The following is a 20,699-nucleotide window of genomic DNA, read 5'->3' as shown; positions in this document are numbered from 1 at the left end:
CGTGGTAGAAAGTGGCCGAAAAAAAGCCATTTCTCAACCGCATCAAGCTTTCTTATTCCACTTTCATTTCAAAAGAAACGGCTCGCCTCTTCTTTACACTTTACACCAACCATATTAAATAGATGCGGGACATATTAAACAATAAAAATGTCAACGTTCTTAGCGCGCTGGAGATACAGTATAGAATGTTTTTAAAAAATGCATGTTACATACAAGTTCGCTTTATAAACAAATAAATATGGGAGATATTAAAGGTGTGTATCATTTCCATCACCCATATCAAATACAAAAAAATATATGTATATTTTAAAGAAAAATGAAAAAAAAAATGGATCTCTTTTTCTCTTTCTTTATCTTTGTCTCTTTCTCTGTGTCTTTTTACCTTATTTTGCTCTCTTCCGTTTTTTGTTTTCTCTCTTTATTTTGCTTTCCCCTTCTCTCCTTCTCTCTTTCTGTTTCGCTTTGGGTTTTTTTCTTTCTCGCTCTTTCTTTCCCCCTCTCTCACGATTTCTTTATCTCTTTTGTTTCTCACGTTCTTTCTCCCACTCTTTTCTCTCTCTTCCTGACTCTCCTTTTCTCTCTTTGTCCGACCTTCTCTCTTTCTCTCTAATCTACTAGTTTGGCCCCCGAGAGAATGTTTGTTCTATCGTGTGGCCCCTGAGTTAAAATGACTTTGACACCCCTGCTCTAGATTCTCTTGTAAAAAAGTACAACATTAAGGCTAATACTGTTAGCATGGTTAATATTGTTAATCTATAGATTTTGGCAGAAAAAAAATCCTTGATTACGGAATTATTGGCTGATTATTCGAAGATATTTATGACGAAACAAAAAAGTGGGTCATTAAAAATGTACAAAAAATGCCAAGCAAGAACATCACTTGTTGGTTGTTATTGCATTCAATGTACTTTCACAACTAGGGTAACTTGATTTTATTTTTATTACGTGTTATGTTTTGAGGTAAACACAATCGTTTGATTGGCATAAACTATAAATGTCAACTAGTTAATAGGTTAGGCCTTTCATTGAAATAGCACCCATGCTAAAATATTCCAACTTTAGCATTTAGAGTGTTATTTCAGTTCCAGATTAATGGTATCCACATTCTTACTATAAGATTCTCATGGGTCCATTTGAACCCAAATGGTGTGTTGGGAGTCATTAGGTGACCAAACCCCCCAATTCCAAACCCTAATGCCAAGCAGGGAGGCAACGGGTACCAACGTTATAAGTCTTAGGTATAACCCGGCTGAGGCTCGAACCAGCAACCTCAGAGTCTCGGGGCGGGCGCCCTACCCGCAAGGCCATCAAGCTAGTACTAATTATAGTGTGTGCTTGCAATCAGAAATTTGAATTTAAAAATGTCAAATAAGATCTGTGTGAAACAGAGGCCGGGGTTTGGTATATTAGCCGAGTAATTAATGGAACAGTTCACTCAAAATAGAACGTTAGGGGCACCGGTGGTTGTTTCTATGACCCATGGAAAAACCAAGTAGTATCAGAAATGGCTAAAGACGTTATCCCCTCATCTGTTGTACCGCCAGACATGAGGAATCAAACCACAAACAACCAAAACTTCTACTCAGGAACCTCTCAGATAGGACGCACTGTGTTAAATAAGGCGAAATGACATCTGAGCCCTTTAGTGTTACCTGTGGTGTTCCGCAGGGTTCAGTACTTGGCCCCCTTCTTATCCGCATTGACATGCTTCCATGAGGTGATATTCACAAGTATAATATCAGTTTCCATTGCTACGCAGATGACACTCTACTATATCTTCCGATGGAGGAATCTGCCACACTAAACTGTGGAAATTTGGAGGCCAGCCTCACAGAGATTAAAAAAAAAATGGATGTCACTCAACTTCTTGCGCCTTAACTCTGAAAAGACCGAAATGTTAGTTATTGGTCTATCTAAACCGAAATGTTAGTTATTGGTCTACCTAAATGCCGTGACTTGTTCTCAAAATCTGCTCTGAACATTGACAAATGTGATATCACCCAGTGACTCAGTCCAAAATGTAGGTGTCATATTTGACCCCGATCTGTCCTTTCAAACACATGTTAAGAATATTACTAGAACAGGTTTTTTCCCATCTTCGCAACATTGCTAAAATTTGCCGTATGCTGTCTCAGTCGGATGCTGAGATTATAATTCACGCGTTTGTTACCTCCTGCCTCGATTACTGTAATGCACTACTCTCCGGTCTCCCGAAGACCAAAATCAAGAGCCTTCAGATGGTACAAAATGCTGCGGCGAGACTTTTAACTAAGACAAGAAAGTTTGATCACATGACCCCAATCTTAGCTAACCTGCATTGGCTCCCTGTTAAGTTAAGATGTGATTTTAAGGTTGTGTTGGTAGTGTACAAAATCATGCAAGGACTTGCTCCCTCATATCTTTCAGATTTAATTTCCCCCTCCGGTCCGGAGCCTTCGCTCTGAAATTGCTGGTCTACTCGTGATCCCCAGAGCCAAGAAGAGATCCGCAGGTTCGAGAGCGTTCTCCATTCGGGGCCCGGTGCTTTGGACTGCTCTTCCCCCTGAGATTCGACCTGCAACCTCAGTGGAAATGTTTAAAGCTAAGCTTAAAGAACACTTCTATTCTATAGCATACGAATAACCTATATTTTATGTTGACAATATCTGTGTATTTTTTGCCCTCATGTAGGTTTTAGAACAGGGGATGGCGTCATAATAGTCTGTAGTTTGCAATAGTCCTTGATCTGTGCAGCCCTTTGAGACTCTTTGTGATTAAGGGGTATAGAAATAACATGACTTGACTCATGCCTCAGGACTAAAATGATCAGTTAATTATCTACAAGCGTTGGCTTGTAACTTTTTCAATATGACCCACGAGTAAATTGAACAACGTGTCAAGCTTGTTGACAGTTTTTGTCTGTACGCATTCCTGCAGGCCTGCGTGTGCTTGGCAGATGGTACGGAGCGGATGGCATACAAGGTCAGGGAGACTCGGCAATGCAACTTCTGCAAAAACCAACCTTTGTGGAATGTCTGTACAAAGCTAGGACTCAGGGAGCTCAAGCGTGATATTGCATTTTGCTTCGGATGCTTCTCCGTGGTAGATAAACAACAACTGACATATCTGCTATTAATCAATAACCAAAGCCAGAGTTTTCACAATAATGTCTAGTCCAAGAGTTGTTTTTCTCTTGAATAAGGAAACACTACAGATGTCATCAAAGGTATTCACGAAGATCTTTAATAACTCTTCCAGGAATGCTAGACTTAATATGGGAAAACTATTTTGTCCGTACATGTGGCCTGTTTTGTTGTAAGCATCCAAGAAAATGTTTTTGAGATGAAGTGTTTGAGGGGTATGTTAGGAGTGACAAGATTGGATTGATTGAAAAATGAAATTGTGAGAGACAGAACTGGAGTAGTAGTGGAACTGAGCAGGACCCGACAGCTTTCACTGGTTTACCCCTGCCGCATCATACGGGTGCCCTCCACTCATTCCTATTACCAACAGATTTGAGAAGGATATTAAATGTTTTTGAGGTGAAGTGTTTGGGGAGTATGTTAGGAGTAACAAGATTGGATAGATTGAGAAATGAAATTGTGAGAGACAGAACTGGAGAAGTAGTGGAACTGAGCAGGACCAGACAGCTTTCACTAGTTTACCCCTGCCGCATCATACGGGTGCCCTCCACTCATTCCTATTACCAACAGATTTGAGAAAGAAATGAAATGTTTTTGAGATGAAGTGTTTGAGGGGTATGTTACAAGTGACAAGATTGGATAGATTGAGATATGAAATTGTGAGAGACAGAACTGGAGTAGTAGTGGAACTGAGCAAGCGTGTGGATAAGAGAGTACTCGGTCGGTTTGGACACATGGAGAGGATGGATGAGGAGCCAATGTTGAAGAGGATCTACAGAGCAGAAGTCAATGGAAGGAGACCAAGAGGAAGGCCGCCATTGACGTGGATGGATGGTGTTATGAGTGCACTGCAGGAAAGAGGTCTAAATCTAGTGGAAGCTAGAGCTCTTGTTGGTGATAGGAATGAGTGGAGAGGTGTTGTGAAAGTTGTGGGATGTTTGGACGCGTTCTAAGGGATGGGCAGGGCACCTCTATGATGCGGCAGGGGTGAACCAGCGAAAACTGTCGGGCCCTGCTGTTGAAAAGAATTGTTGTGTCACCCTGACCCGAGTAACATGGCCGCTTTCTCGTGTCCGGTTTTATCTGAAGGGACAAAAGCATGACCAACTTAGGTGCCGAGGTGCCTAACTTGTTTGGGTGTTTTTTTTCTTCCTTCCTTGTTTTTGTATGTTTGTCTTGCTGTCGGTCACCCCTCTTGAGGGATATGACCAGGGTAGATAGATAGATAAATCCACGAGACACTAATATCATTTCCACAGTTATGATAACCGCAAAAACAGACACATAGTACTCATCTTATCGAGGGGAGCTCACGCTTTACAATGGTAAATTGCACAGGCAAAGGTGCAAAGGGTGATTCGTGCGAAGAAGAGTGCACGCCGAGGCCAACATGTGGCACGGGAAACACGTGGAAGCGATCCATCGGAAAGCCGGACGGATCGATGCGGATTCACACAGTGCAGGCCACATTAAGAGCTCCCTCTACGATTCTATAATGATATCATTTTACTGTTTGCCAAATCTAATACATATTATATTTATTAGGTTTTTGAATCAGTAGTTTTGGGGCAGGGAGATATCAAAATTATAAAGAACTGCGGTTGCGAAGACCAAAATTACTTTCCATAGACTCTAGCTGTGTAATAGTTGACCACTAGATGTTCCATTGTAGCATGGTCATCCTGGAAGGGGGATTACCTCATGTGCTGTCCCTTCTCAAGGTTTCTTCATTTTCCTCATGTTGAGGTTTTCCCTTTCCCTCATGTAGGTTGTAGATCAGGGGATGGTGTCATAATAGTCTGTAATAATAGTCTGTGGTTTGCAATAATCAGGGTTGGGTAGGGTTACTTTAACTTGATTACTTTCAATGACTTTTGGATGACTCCAATACCAAATATGCTCATAAAAGACAAAAGAAACTAAATATGAATAAAATGACTCAATTTTGTGCAGGCTTGGGGAGTAACGGAATACATGGAATGGCAATAACGATGTCGGCAAGCTGTTTGGATTTATTTTTATTTTGTTTCTGTCGCATTTGATGTTCGTTTTGTCGGAGATCAAAGAGATCAAAGCCAGGAGAGAAAGCTTACCGCGTGTTGGGAGTCATCATTTGAATCATATTTAGTTTCTTTTGTCTTTTATTAGCATATTTGGTATTGGAATAATCCAAAAGTAATTGAAAGTAATCAAGTTAAAGTAACCCTACCCAACCCTGGCAATAATCTGAGACTCTTTGTGATTAAGGGCTATACAAATAAACATGACTTGACTTGACTTGCTGTATTGTGTAGTGCAACTGAAACGAGTGCTAAAAAGCTAAAGGAAGAAATAGCCCGTCTCAGCGCATCCGTAGCAGTAAGATTGCGGACAATCGTGTTGTCTCCCTAGAGGTGAGCCTCATGTTATGTAGAGTAAATACAAATTTCTTGTCATAAAAGTGTTTCAAAATATAAAATAAGCAGAAAAATCATATTTAAATTAATATTGTTTTTGAAGTTTTTTTTACGACTAAAAATACACAACGTGCCTTTAAAGTAAATTTCAGCAGTTAAAGAATAATTAAATGACATAAGGGCTAATATTGAGTTAATCTACAACTCACGCTGTTTCGTTCACATGTTCCTGATCCAGGGCCTTTTCTAAAAATACAGAGAAAAAATATATGAACAAAAGAAAAAAAAGAACTAAAGGCTACGAGGGTGCTAGTTTTTGGTGAAGAAGACGAAAATGGTAGTTTTTGGCGAAGAAGAAAACAATGCTAGTTCTAGAGTTTTTGCATTCGAAGAAGCCAATGATGCTAGTTTTTGACACAGAAGAGGACAACACTTGTTCTAGACACAAAAGACGATAGCTTTTGGACAAGCAAGAAAACACTTGTTTTTGATGTGGAAAAAAAAAACTACGCAAGCATTCGGCGGAAAAACAACGGAAGCTGTTGGCAGAGAAGGAAGACGGTCCATGTGTTTGGCGCATACAAAGACAAAAACTACTCATTTATGGCACTGAAGAAAAAAATCCAGTGTCTAGACTAGAAGAAAACAATGGATATTTGTGTATTAACAAGGACAATGTTTATTTTCGGCTTGGAAACACATTATACTCGTTTTTAGGGCTAAAAACATGTACGTTTGCGACAAACTTGAAGCACAACATGGCACGACAGACGCAAATGCGTGTATGTGGAACTATGCATAGGTGGGTAGTAACAGAGTACATTTACTTGAGTAAGTTTTGTGAGACTTTTAGGAGTATTTTAAAATCCCTATACTTTCACTTTTACTTGAATTTATCTGTAAAAAATAAAACAGTACTTTTACTTCGCAACATTAGGCAACATTGAAGTCGTTACTTCATTACTTGATAAATCCCGTGTATGTCTCCGCTAAGGCGCATTATGACGGAGACCTCCGCCCGCCTCTACCAGGTTTAACCAATCAAACGTAGCAGCCTCGTCATGTGACCATATTCAACTTCAGCTGGGGAAATTTTGTTTACGGATGAAACAGAAGAGCACCCATCAAAAGCATGTTCCCCTTAAAAAGGGAGCCAAACAACCGATACAATATGCAACGTCTCCCTTGTTTCCCCAAAAGAAACAGATTTCTGCATTTAAGAATTCAACATTAAACTTGAGGAAACATGTAGCAGTCGGTTTCCTAAATTCCAATTTCAACTTGACTTGGGTTTTATTTCCTATGTATGGCTTGTTTTATTCTTGTTAGATATTTTGTGATATTTATTTTCCTCATGTAGAGGTTTTTGACTTTTTCCTTGCCCTCATGTTGGTTTCAGATCAGGGGATGGTGTAATAATAGTCTGAAATAATAATCTGAGCAATAACCTGTGCAGCCCTTTGTGACTCTTTGTGATTAAGGGCGTTACAAATAAAAATGACTTGACTTGTACAGGGAACTTGGGTGTCTTGAAAGCTGCTTTGAAGCTGCTTTTAAATCTATTGTTTATTAAAGCACTTCAATCTACGCTGAATATTTCAATCCACTTTTAAATTAAATGTATTTTTTCGTTAATTGGATGGACTTTGATGATTTGACGATCCGATTGGTTGTTTCAAACAAATCCATAAACACAACATTGCGACAGTTACTCAGTACTTGAGTACTTATTTACTTTTACTCAAGTAAATATTTGGATGAGTACTTTTACTTCTACTTGAGTAATATCATTCCGAAGTAACAGTACTCTACCCACTTCTGGCACTATGTATATAGAATAGAATATACCTTTATTGTCATTGTTACAACATGGGTTGAATATATTGTGACAACAAAATTGGACGTGGCACTCCAGGTCCACATTTCACAGTGAGGACAAATAAAACAAAGAGATAAAGGTACAAAGAAGATGTTTGTACTGTCCTTGTTGCATAGGCTTTGTTTTCCTCCGGATGGGGGTGTATGAAGGGGTGAGGGGCAGACAGAGATGGCCGGATCCAACTAGATGTTTGATCTTACTGTACACACGGTCCAGTGTTTTTTTTCCCTAATTGCGTATATATTGGAATGTAGAGGAATCCCCGAAATATACATTGCACGAATAGCCATCTTAAGAAAAACTGTGGTGCGGAAAATATGGTTGACTTAAAACTGCATTAAATACCAGTACTTACAAATTTTGAGTGAGTACATTAAATATCTATACTCACCCTACAATAGTTTTGGAGAGCTTGTTTAAAAAAATCTCCATTTTACACGTATCACACTTATTTTTCTCGAAGTAAAATATTAAATCAAGACTTTCACAACATTGTGACTTTTGTGAAAACATGTCTTCTCCATCCATGGTTAAAAGCTAAGTTTTGTGGCTTACAAGGATATTACAGCCAGATATTACATGCATATGGTCCAAACCAGAAAGTAATTTTCTCTGTGGATTTTGTCAACGTGAAAATAAGCGGGAATCACTATTAAATTTCAAGGTATTCTCAAATGGATTTTTTTTTTTCAATTAGGCCCAAAACATGAAGTGTTTCTACCCCAAAATTATGCAAATATGTTGCGAAATATCCCATACATAGGGGGATGCGATCATTTTAGGCTCAAAGTCAACCCATCTGACTTGTTTACTGTGGAGCCATGAAGTCATTGAGGGAACTAAATTCTTAGATTAATTCCATAGATTGTTGTTTGCCCGGCTGGGCTGGTGCCAGTTTTTCCGTGTCATTTGGTTTATCCCTGTCCTGTTTTGCGTTTAGTGCCGTAACCGTTTTATGTTGTCGGTTCCCGGTTAGCCTAACTGCTCACTGCATGTTTTTGACCGGGCGGCCTGGCGTTGGCGCTAGTTTTGGCGTGTTCCTTAGTGTGTTTGTTCCTGAACAGCATGTTTATGGCAGCGGCTGCTTTTCTTTGTTTGTTTACGATTAGGCTGGGTTCCGGCTGCTCACTGCGTTTTTCTATCTTTTCTGCCTTTTGTCGATCGGTCTCTGTTAGCCCCTACGTTCAGTGGTTTTGCCAGTTAACCCCTTTCTGGCCATTCCCTCTTTATTATACTATTGTTTTTCAGTGTTCTTTTATCCCTCATATTTTCCCTTCGACTCCTTTCGCAACTACAATAACATCCACAACATCCCGAGGGATATACAGAGACCACCGGATCTCCCTGGGTGATCTGCCTGCCGACAACGACGGAGCAAAAGTAAAAGGCTGCCGGTCGGGCCTAGGCTAAGAAGGCGACCACACAGACCAGCGCTTCCAAGCATGTTCCTGACCAACGCCAGATCCATCGTCCACAAAATGAGTGAATTTGAGCTGCGGATCGCCACCAACAGCTTCGTCCAAAATTGGAGTATTTTTGTCATGAGTCTTGGCTTCCCCGACGCCGCAGTCCAACTAGCAGAATGCACGCTGCACCGGCACGAACGAGACTAATACTCTGGTAAAAACAGGGGTGGGGGACTATGCGCTACAATAACAGCCGAATCATTGACACACACTGCTCACTCGAGTTTCTAGCAGTATCGTGTAGACCCTTCTATCTACCGAGAGAGCTAACTGTGGCCATTGTGCTTGCTGCTAACGTTCCACCGGATGCTAACGTTAGCATAGCGCAAAATCTCCTGCCTGCTGCTATCAATAAACAGCAGCTTGCACACCCCGACGGAGCTTTTATCGTCGCCGGCGACTTTAATCGGGCATGTTTAAGGACTGTACTTCCCAAATCCATTCAATACGTGGACTGAGCAATTAGGGAAAAAAAACACTGGACCGTGTGTACAGTAAGATCAAACATCTAGTTGGATCCGCCCATCTCTGTCTGTCCCTCACCCCCTCATACACCCCCCCCCCTCCGGAGGAAAACAAAGCCTTTACAACAAGGACAGTACAAATATCTTCTTTGTTCCTTTATCTCTTTGTTTTCCTTATCCTCACTGTAAAATGTGGACCTGGAGTGCCACGTCCAATTTCGTTGTCACAATATATCCCATGTTGTAACAATGACAATAAAGGTATATTCTATTCTATTACTGCATCCACCTGCGACAAAACGCCTAGGCATTCGCCACAATAACTACCAAACTTTGCTCGAAACACTTGTAACTTCTCCGACTAACAGGAAAAATAATATAGTAACTGGATTGATAGGGTGCTAGTGTTCCTCCAACGATGTCACAGCTCAGGATTACGAAGGCTAAATGGAATCTTTCTGAAAATAATCGGAATATACCAATGCACTACATATAGGTTTTATGCAAAATCCATGCACTATTTCACTGCTGTCACTGTCTTGTACTACGGACAGACTGAAGAGATCTTTTCTTTTCTTCCTCATGCCATGAGGCTCTTTAACTCTACCCGGCCATGCACTATTTCACTGCTGTCACTGTCTTGTACTACGGACAGACTGAAGAGATCTTTTCTTTTCTTCCTCATGCCATGAGGCTCTTTAACTCTACCCGGCCATGCACTATTTCACTGCTGTCACTGTCTTGTACTACGGACAGACTGAAGAGATCTTTTCTTCTCTTCCTCATGCCATGAGGCTCTTTAACTCTACCCGGCCATGCACTATTTCACTGCTGTCACCGTCTTGTACTACGGACAGACTGAAGAGATCTTTTCTTTTCTTCCTCATGCCATGAGGCTCTTTAACTCTACCCGGCCATGCACTATTTCACTGCTGTCACTGTCTTGTACTACGGACAGACTGAAGAGATCTTTTCTTCCTCATGCCATGAGGCTCTTTAACTCTACCCGGCCATGCACTATTTCACTGCTGTCACTGTCTTGTACTACGGACAGACTGAAGAGATCTTTTCTTCCTCATGCCATGAGGCTCTTTAACTCTACCCGGCCATGCACTATTTCACTGCTGTCACTGTCTTGTACTACGGACAGACTGAAGAGATCTTTTCTTTTCTTCCTCATGCCATGAGGCTCTTTAACTCTACCCGGCCATGCACTATTTCACTGCTGTCACTGTCTTGTACTACGGACAGACTGAAGAGATCTTTTCTTCTCTTCCTCATGCCATGAGGCTCTTTAACTCTACCCGGCAGAGTAAAAGCCCACAGTAAACCACACCCCCTACATTGCATATTACCGGATTTTATTGCAATATGTATTCTGTGTAGCACTATTTAGTTATTCTATACAACACGCTACAGTGGGCATTTGCACGTCACACTGGGTATTTGTATATTGTATTCTTTTTGTTTTATTATTGTATTGTTCTCAGCGAAGGGATGCTGCTGGAAATGTCAATTTTCCTTCGGGGATGAATAAAGTATCTATCTATCTATCTATCTCACATTTGCATGTTTAAGAATTTGGCATTACCTTTAAAGCTAGCTCTGCAGCTTCAGCTGGATGCCGGCCACATCATAAATAAACCGACCGTATCTGACGCTTTTGGGCCTTCTTTGTTGAAGTGTCAAAAGTTTAGGGGGGCTGCCGATGCTGACCCCTTATTGTTGGGTCCTCCCTTTGTGGTCGCACTCTTCACTGTACAGAGACGAGGAAAAGAAAAGGCCTTTCCTAATAGTCGGTCATGCCCCAGTGCTCCTGGCAACAACAGGTCCCGAGGACCTGCCTGGCCTATATTGGCCCCGACTCTCAGCTAGTGGTGGCGCTAGCCCCCTGTCAGCTGGCCCATTCAGACCCTTTATTAAAGCTTTGAAGAACGCCGGACAAATGGGTGTCCCGTGTTTAGATGATAGAATGCAAGCGAGCGGTTTTCTGCTTGGGCAACACCGGACAAAGAGTGTCGTTTTTGAACATGAGGAGTAAGCGAGAGAGTGTTGCGATGAGAAAACCCTGAAACGGAGGGGGAAACGTTGAACGCGGCACAAAAAAAAAGGAGAGCAACGAATCTTCAAAGGAAAAAGATTACAAATGAGTAAAACGACACTACATTGCTGGGCTGCTAAAAGATTGCATTCGGCTGCTTGGAGTGGTAAATGGTCTGCATTTATATAACACTTTTGAAGTCAATGAAGACTTCCCAAAACGCTTTACAAGGTGCTTCACACTTTTTCAAACATGCTTGCCTTGTGTAAACAGAGGTTCGCTGACAGACTGACCAAGGGTGAGTGAAAGCACTGAACTTAAATAGGAGGGGGAATCAATCAGGTAACCAGCAGCAGAGTGAGTGCAATGAGTAATCATTTTATCCCGCCCCTCCTTTTAAAGTACATTTTATTTTTTATTATTTTTTTTTTTTTAAATGTACCTCTTGCATTATGTAAATGATCAAAATGAAAAAAAAAACCACTGGAGAGTATACTTAGCAGCGTAAAGGGAAAATCCTACATTTAAATTATTTACATTTATTTCCTAAATTGATTATATGTTTCCCCATTTTTTTAAGGGAAGTTCTGGCAAATTGTTTGAAAGAATCAGTAGCAGGTGCAGTTGGACACAATGTCCTATGGCAAAGTGAACTTACCTGGTCATGACTAGCTTGGAGGGTGCTCCCGGTTCCGTGGAAAGTCATTTGAACAGGTGAGAGGGTCAGGTAGGTGACAAAATCATTGCCGCTCTGTGCATCGCTGTACTGCACCTGCAAAGGTAAAAAATAGAAAAAAAAATGATGAAGCGGTCGCACTGTTTGCCAGGATATTTCCAGTGTCTGAAAGCAGACTGTTTGCGAACCTATGCTCCCAGCTAGGCAAGCTCATACCTTCCGACATTTTCCTGCCCCGTTTTCTTCTGCCTAAAACCTGTTGCTGACCTGTTTTTGGACCCGTTTCTGCCCTGATCTGCCATCCCGACCACCGACCTGTTTTACCCAGTTTCCTGCCTGATACCTGTTGCCGACGTCTTTTCTGAACTCGATACCGCCCTTGCTCTCCCGTCTTGGCTAGTGACCAGTATCCCTGCTGCCTACGATTATCCTCGCTCGAAACGGAAGTGCCACTTCTACATTCCAGCCACCTGCTACCCGTGTCTGTCGATCATCGGATCGTGGAAGCAAGCACTGCTCTCCCTCTTTATCAATAAAACTGAGTAAACGGACGCTACTGGGTCCTGTCTCCATTTATGGCTTGTGACAGAAGCCTGCATCGATTAACTTCGTGCTTCCGGACTTTCCCGAGCTTTATAAGGTCATATCATTTTCCAAAGTAGACGCACAGAGAACACAAGAAAAATGGAAAAGTTGTTAGGAATCAAACCAAAACCTCAGCCACAGAGGAAAGATTCAAAAGAAGCTAACCAAATGTATGACGCTACAAAAGGTAAAGGTACATTAAAAGCATCGTGGAAAGAGGAATTCACGTGGGTTGTAGCAGATGACGCAACGCAAAAAATCTTCGTTCAGTTTGGAAATTTCGGTTCGTTTGGCAATTTGCATACACGGCAGCCATTCGGAAGCCTGCATCGAATATATCTTCGTGCTTCCGGACTTTCCCGAGCGTTATAAGGTCGCTCATTTGCATATAATTTAGACGCACAGCGAACACATGAAAAATGGAGAAGTGGTTAGGAATCAAGCCAAAACCTCAGCCCCAGATGAAAGATTCAAAAGAAGCTAACAAAATTGATGATGCCACAAAACGTAAACGTACATTAATAGTATCATGGAGAGAGGAGTTCACGTGGCTTGTAGCAAACATTGCATGAATAAAAATGAGTAGATACAAGTAAATACTGATGGCAGATGGAAAACAGCGATGTCATATACATGCAATGAATGTTGTAAGTAGATTTATAATAAACAATCTGTAAGTGTTGTTCTGTTATATATTCTGACGATCAATTCTTAATACTTTGCAACAACGTTTTTTTTTTGCTATGAGTTGTCTAATTGCGTTTCAAGTTGTGAAAAACGGAGCAGGCAACTTTATGGCTGGTGTCCGGTAACTTTTTGTCTCAAACACTGATATTGCGCTAACCATGCATTCTAGTTCCATCACATACGTAACGTACATGAACAGGAAAATCATGGAAGGTTATGTATGTGGGTGGTTGACTGGAGAGCTATGACATCACTGGCGACCCGTGATCATTTAAAGGTTAGCTCTGCAGACACTCAAGTACGCTACGCAATCAGGACTCTTATAACAGGATGCCCCTTTGGGAATAGGCTGCTTGGAGTGAATAGGAGCACCTGCGTTTCTGCCCTCCTTCCCGAAGGATTTTGCTTGTATGTTTCTGGCCTTTGTGCTCGCTAAAGGCACGGTGTATGATGTATTGTAGAGTATACAGGGTTGGGTAGGGTTACTTGAACTGGATTACCGTATTTTCCGCACTATAGGGCGCACCGGGTTATAGGGCGCACCCCCCAAAAATAGTTTTTGGTCCTATATTTGACATACATAAGGCGCACCGGATTATAAGGCGCTACAATGGGAACGTCGACAAAACAGTCAGATAGTTCAGTCCAACTTATTACCCCCTTAACATTCCCAAAGCTTGCAAAGAAGCAAAGACGTGTCGTAGACATGTGCGGATGCGGTGTCCGTACGATGTCACTCAAATGCGTCGTTTCAAATATCATTCGGAAGGTTAAAGTCTTGGGATTCAAGGAATGCCAACCATTCCTTAGTTTCTATTTTCTTTTTCGCTCGCAACTTTACTGTGCATATGACAATGAACACTTGGAATTGAGTTGAATTCACTCAACTCATCACAGCAACATCAAGATCGTTCTAAAACATGATACCGGGAAAATATAAAGCCACATAGCTCACCTAAGTTCTCACGTTCAACAATGATACGCAACCATGGTCTTCTTACAACCGTGAATGAAGTAAATCCAGGAGAGTAAATTATTTGCAAATACAGACTAATAAAACATGTTTCTTTATTGTGTACTTTAGCAAGCTTGCTAAGCTTGCTACGCCATGGCTAAACTCGGCCAATTGCAGGGTTTGTTTTGGCCATCTAGCCAATCCGAGGCTCCGAATAACTTCAGCCAATAGCGATCGATTTAACTGATGATTGACACATCTTTTTCGGCCAATTGCAGGGTTTGTTTTGGCCCTCTAGCCAATCCGAGGCTCCGAATAACTTCAGCCAATAGTGATCGATTCAAATGATGATTGACACATTGGTTAGCCAATGAAACACCGGTATATAAATCCCAGCATACACCGCGGACTACTCCACGTTCGGGGGAAAATCGAGTCGGCGGCTGTTGCATAAGTGGCGAGACCTTGCGAATTAATTTTGTTCCATAAATAAGGCGCACTGTATTATAAGGCGCAGGGTCACCTTTTGTAAAAAATTAAGTCTTTTAGGTGCGCCTTATAGTGCGGAAAATATGGTACTTTCAATGACTTTTGGATGACTCCAATACCAAATATGCTAATAAAAGACGAAAGAAACTAAATATGAATAAAATGATGACTCACAACACGTGGTAAGCTTTCTCTCCTGGCTTTGATCTCTTTAAATGTAATATTTGTAGTATATTTGTAATATTATGTAGTTGTATTTTAGTGGTATCATATTATGTAGTATAACTTTTGTATTAGAGTATTAATGTAGTAATATTTTAATAAAAATGTAAATGATATTTTTGTCGTATTTTTGTGGTATTTCAATAAGTGGTATTTTTGTAGTACTTCTTAAGTATTATTGTAATATTATGTAGTTGTATTTTAGTGGTATAATATTATGTAGTATAACTTTTGTATTAGAGTATTAGTGTAGTAATATTTCAATAAAAATATAATCTACATTTTTGTCATGTTTGGGAATTACTGCACCATTTATAATAATAATTGCCAAGCCTTTTTGATAGAAAATCATGTCATCTCCCTCTATGTGAGGCACATGTATTTTTTTGCTTACTGTTCAAATCAATAATGTATTTTTTTAACCAAAATGTTTTTTTTTTTACTTCTAGGAGGCGCTAAATAATACACACCGCCTGGTTAACAAAATGGTACACTAAGAATAAACATGAAAACCAATGACAAAGGGAGGACAGAAAGACCTTAGACCACCTTTGTCAAAGACAAGGCCTATGAAGGATTTCTAGTCAAGTCAAGTCCTGTTTTTTTGTGACGCCCTTAATCATAAAGAGTCTCAAAGGCCTGCACAGACCACAGATGATTGCAAACCATAGACTAATATTACACCATCCTCTGATCTAAAACCTACATGAGGGCAAGGAAAAACTCAAAAACCTCAAGTCAAGTCCTATTTCTATAGCCCTTAATCACAAGGAGTCTCAAAGAGCTGCACAGACCACAGACTATTGCAAACCAAAGACTATTATGACACCATCACCCGATCTAAAGGCGCTTTATCACTGCTGCTGGACCTTAGTGCTGCCTTTGACACTGTGGACCATAATATCTTACTAGAACAGTTGGAAAAATGGATTGGTCTCTCAAGAACCGTCCTCTTATGGTTCAAATCCGACCTCTCAGATAGGACGCACTGTGTTAAATATGGTGAAATGACATCTGAGCCCTTTAAGTCAAGTCAAGTCATTTTTATTTGTATAGCCCTTAATCACAGAGTTATTACACAGACTATTTTTTCAGACTATTATTACACCATCCCCTGATCTGGAACCAACATGAGGGCAAGGAAAAACTCAAGAAACCTTGAGAAGGGACCGCACATGTGGTATCCCCCTTTCAGGATTACCAGACAGCAAAGGATGTTGCAATTACAAATAATACAGAGATATTGTCCAAGAAAATCCAAGATGGCGGCGCCCCTGTTCGGCTGCGGCTACATCGGCTCGCTACAGTTTTTTACACTTCGGTCATAAAACCCAGTCTTCGACTCAGTTTTGACGGCGCCCAAAGTCAACTCAAACTGCAGATTAATATACGATCGCAGTTTTTTTTTAGCTGGATATGCGATCATCCAGAAATCAAGCGCTCGGAGTGTTTATTTAGCCACGGACTGCTATGTCAACAAGACCCAGCGGCCTACAAAGCAGCGAAGCAGAGTGGCAAGAGAGCGGTGTGACCGGAGGAGGAAGCGAGGGTGTGACCGGAGGAGGAAGCGAGGTTGTCAGGCCGGGCTAACCGCTAGGCTAAAGGCTAAACCCTTCAAAACGCCCCTCCCATCCATTTTCCTCTCCAACGTTCGCTCTCTAAACAATAAACTGGACCATTTACAACTGGAACTAACATCGAACTGCGAGATGACGAACTGCTGCGCTAAAATACTGATGAAGACATGGTTAAACTTATCTATCCCGGCTGACGCTCAAGGAAACTGTGCGGGTCAGATGTATCGACATTTCGTTCTGTATACGCGTGTACACGAATGACAATAAAGTAGATCTGAATCTGAAAAGTATAGGTTATTCATATGCTATAGAGTAGAAGTGTATTTCAAGCTTAGATTTACCTGTGGTGTCCCGCAGGGTTCAGTACTTGGCCCCCTTCTTTTTCAGCATTTACATGCTTCCATGAGGTGATATTATTCGCAAGTATAATATCAGTTTTCATTGCTACGCAGATGACACTCAACTATATCTTCCGATGGAGGAGTTTGCCCCACTAAACTGTGGAAATTTGGAGGCCTTCCTCACTGTGTGCTTGCAATCAGAAATTTGAATTTAAAAATGTCAAATAAGATCTGTGTGAAACAGAGGCCGGGGTTTGGTATATTAGCTGAGTAATTAATAGAACAGTTCACTCAAATTATAATGTTAGGGGCACCGGGGCTTGTTTCTATTACCCATGGAAAAAACAAGTAGTATTGGAAATGGCTAAAGATGTTATCCCCTCATCTGTTGGACCGCCAGACATGAGCAATCAAACCACAACCAACCAAACTTCTACACCAGCGCAAATCAATTACTCAGGAACCTCTCAGAAAGGACGCACTGTGTTAAATATGGCGAAATGACATCTGAGCCCTTTAGTGTTACCTGTGGTGTTCCGCAGGGTTCAGTACTTGGCCCCCTTCTTTTCAGCATTTAGGTGATATTCGCAAGTATAATATCAGTTTCCATTGCTACGCAGATGACACTCTACTATATCTTCCGTTGGAGGAATCTGCCACACTAAACTGTGGAAATTTGGAGGCCAGCCTCACTGAGATAAAAAAAAAAATGGATGTCACTCAACTTCTTGCGCCTTAACTCTGAAAAGACCGAAATGCTAGTTATTGGTAATTTGTGTGTAATTCAGCTGAGCGAGCATAAGTGGAAAACTGTGTAGATTGACATAAAAACATGAAGAAATACTCGAGATGAGAGATAGGGAACGACGTAACGTGCCAAATTCGAGTCAGGACGTAGCAGCTACACCTACATGCCTGAGTACGTAGACACATGTTGGGCTGCGCAGGAGACGGGCCAAAAGTGCTAAAGAGCGGAATGCTATCTGCTGAGCATACGAGTCATGAATACCGTCAAACGGGGGGGAAAAAAACGTAGCTTCTGACAGTTAATGTGTAATAAAACGACTCGGTTTCTTGAGAGGAGGAATGAACAGATAAGGGATACTTCAATGTATACATTCCATCTAAGATTCCAGAGTTAAAGCCATCTGAAATTGTCATAAAAGAAGGATATACAGCAATGAAATATCACCAAAGCTGATTGAAATTTTTTCCCTTTTGTCTCAATGCAAAATTTCCAATTTAGAAATGTAACCGTACAAGAAAACGATTCGAATACAATTTTCTTCTTCTGCAAGCGGATTGTTTTGCTCATTTTACTAGAATTTGAAAAACATGTGTTTATATTTTAATACATTTCCTTTCTTTTTTATGGACGTTCGGCAGTGGGGAGCTTCGAGTACACTGAAAAAAAATCCAGTTAAAAGTGAATTAAAAATATACATAATAAAATAAGTATAGTACCTAAAATAAGGAGAAATACCTGGCAGCAGAAAAAGAAATATTTACTAAAGGATGATTCTATGCATGCATATATATATATATATATATATATATATATATATATATATATTGTCAGGACCAGAATGAAAACAGGACCCAATTGCGTAACGTTTACCACAAGTCTTTATAGGGATCACGTCAACGAGTTGGTTTACAATTATCTTAAAAGGGACAGTGTGTCTGTTATTTGACCACCAGGGGTCGCTGTATAGTATATCGCAACTGAAAAATATTTTATGTTTGAATTAAACTTTAAAGGGACAGCGTGTGTGTTATTTGACCACCAGGGGTCACTGTAGTGTGTATTGCAACTGAAAACGAGTGCTACAGAAGGAAGAATACAAACTACGGTGACTCAAAGTGACCAAACCACACAAGGATAAAGGAAGGGCTGCGCCCACGATCCAGTGTTTGCTGGACGCGGGAAGCAAGTCGCTCTCGGACTTGGACTGTGATCCGAACACGGAAGTGGATCTTCCGTAGCGAGCGATGGCGGTGTCAGGGACGGAAAAACTGGGGCTGGGAGAGCAAAGCGTGGTCTGGGTCGGAAACGAGTCGTAAGCCAGGACGGGAGAGTAGACGTAGTCGGGATAGAAAATGGGTCGTAAGCCGGGACGGGAGAGCAGACGTGGTCGGGGACAAAACAGGTCGTAGCCGGAGACAAGCGGGAGCAAAAACGGGACAGGCGGGAATCAGGGTTGAAAAAAGGCTTGCCTTGTATACACAGAGGTTCGCAGACGGACTGACCACAGGGGATTGACAGGACTGGGTTTAAATAGGGACAGGGAGACTATCAGAGCCTGCAGCAGTTGGCGCCAAAAGAGTGGGCACTTTTGGCATAGAATAGAAGTGTGTTTTAAGGTTAGATTTAAACATTTCCACTGAGGTTGCAGATCGAATCTCAGGGGGAAGAGCATTCCACAGCACCGGGGCCCGGCTGGAGAACGCTCTCAAACCTGCGGATTTCTTCTTGGCTCTTGGGATCACTAGTTGACCAGCGTTTTCAGAGCGAAGGCTCCGGAGGAAAGAACCATTAAATAAGTATACACACACTAATAATATATACAAGAAAAATGATAAAAATCATAAATCACGAGGGAAGCAGAAATGCAACGGCAAAGCTAAGCCACCAGAGAGCAGCACCGGCCATTTTTAAGTAGACTTATTGAGTATCATGGCAACAATTTCAAGCATTTACAACCACTTCGCCCGAAGTTCAAGCTCTCTTCAATCCTTAAAAACACTTGCATTTTCAAGGATTTCAAGCACCCGTACTAATCCTGTATTCGGCTCCCCCGAATATAATCTGGGAACATCACTGTTGTGCGTCCAGAGTGCCAACTGACACACTACGTGATTCGTGACTGCGAAAATAAACATCACATGGCTCAGCCACCAGCCAAATTCTGGATTTTGACAACAGCAACATTTGGCAGGTCACCAATTCATCACCTGGCGGGTCTTTCTTCCACTGCAGCTCGCCGCTCGGAACCCTTTGAATTTCTCTATCGACTTCAAAGCTCGCCTGGGATACGTCGGGACGAGGGAGCATGGCATGGTTGGGCTCGTAATGCGATGCTGGAAACGGAACTGACGAGCGTCCGCAACAAACCGGCCTATTCTGTGGACGGAGGCGCCGGTGAATGCGCGCATTCTAAAAAGGCCGAACTAATCATTCCAGGTCCCAGCCTCTAATCCACTTCCTCTCCGCACAAAAGGAGGAGGGGAGTTACGCAAGTCCTGCGATTGATCGGCGCCGCTAATGTGGAACCACCTCTGACATTTGCCCTCAAAAGCTGGCTCCGCCTCAAACGCTCGCCTTCCTCTTAAGAGCGGGCGGGAAACCCAACCGAACGGCAGTGCCCGCGCGGAAAACATCGTATTACCGTATTTTCTGCACCCCAAAACATGTCTTTGTAATACAGACGCTGCCCTACTTACAAACGATCTGGACAATCGTTCGTAAGTTGAATTTGTTCACAAGTTGCTTCAGTGCTATATTTTGTATGTTTAGATAGATGGATAGATAAACTTTATTCATCCCCGTCGGGAAATTCACACTTCCAGCAGTATCCTTTTGTTGTTTATTAACTGATTAACAGGATGGCCTCGGGGTGCTGTGTTGTAGTTTAGCCACAGCGGAGTGGATGACGTCACACGCTAGGCCAAAAGTTCGATATGGAAATGATGATAGTTTAAGGTTTATATAAGCATGTTTAAGGCTTGTATCGGTAACCTGTATTGTTTTGTACTAAATAGTAAACATTTCATAAAATAATATGCTATATAAAGATAA

At 41.5% G+C, this 20,699-nt stretch overlaps 1 protein-coding gene across 1 annotated transcript in view; it reads right to left on the bottom strand.

Annotated features, from left to right (window-relative positions):
* The window catches only part of stau2 (staufen double-stranded RNA binding protein 2), a 169,198-nt gene that overhangs the window by 50,663 nt on the left and 97,836 nt on the right, over window positions 1–20,699 (bottom strand). The window contains exon 13 of the mRNA XM_088322111.1: window positions 12,027–12,140. Coding sequence (XP_088178237.1) covers window positions 12,027–12,140 — 114 coding nt within the window. The remainder of the gene's footprint in view (window positions 1–12,026; window positions 12,141–20,699) is intronic.

Source organism: Urocampus carinirostris, chromosome 18, assembly GCF_059441175.1.
Source record: "Urocampus carinirostris isolate Australia breed hairy pipefish chromosome 18, RoL_Ucar_1.0, whole genome shotgun sequence".
Classification (NCBI taxonomy): Eukaryota; Metazoa; Chordata; class Actinopteri; order Syngnathiformes; family Syngnathidae; genus Urocampus; species Urocampus carinirostris.
The sequence above is the reverse complement of the archived record's forward strand: the minus strand, read 5'-3'. Positions and strand labels throughout refer to the sequence as shown.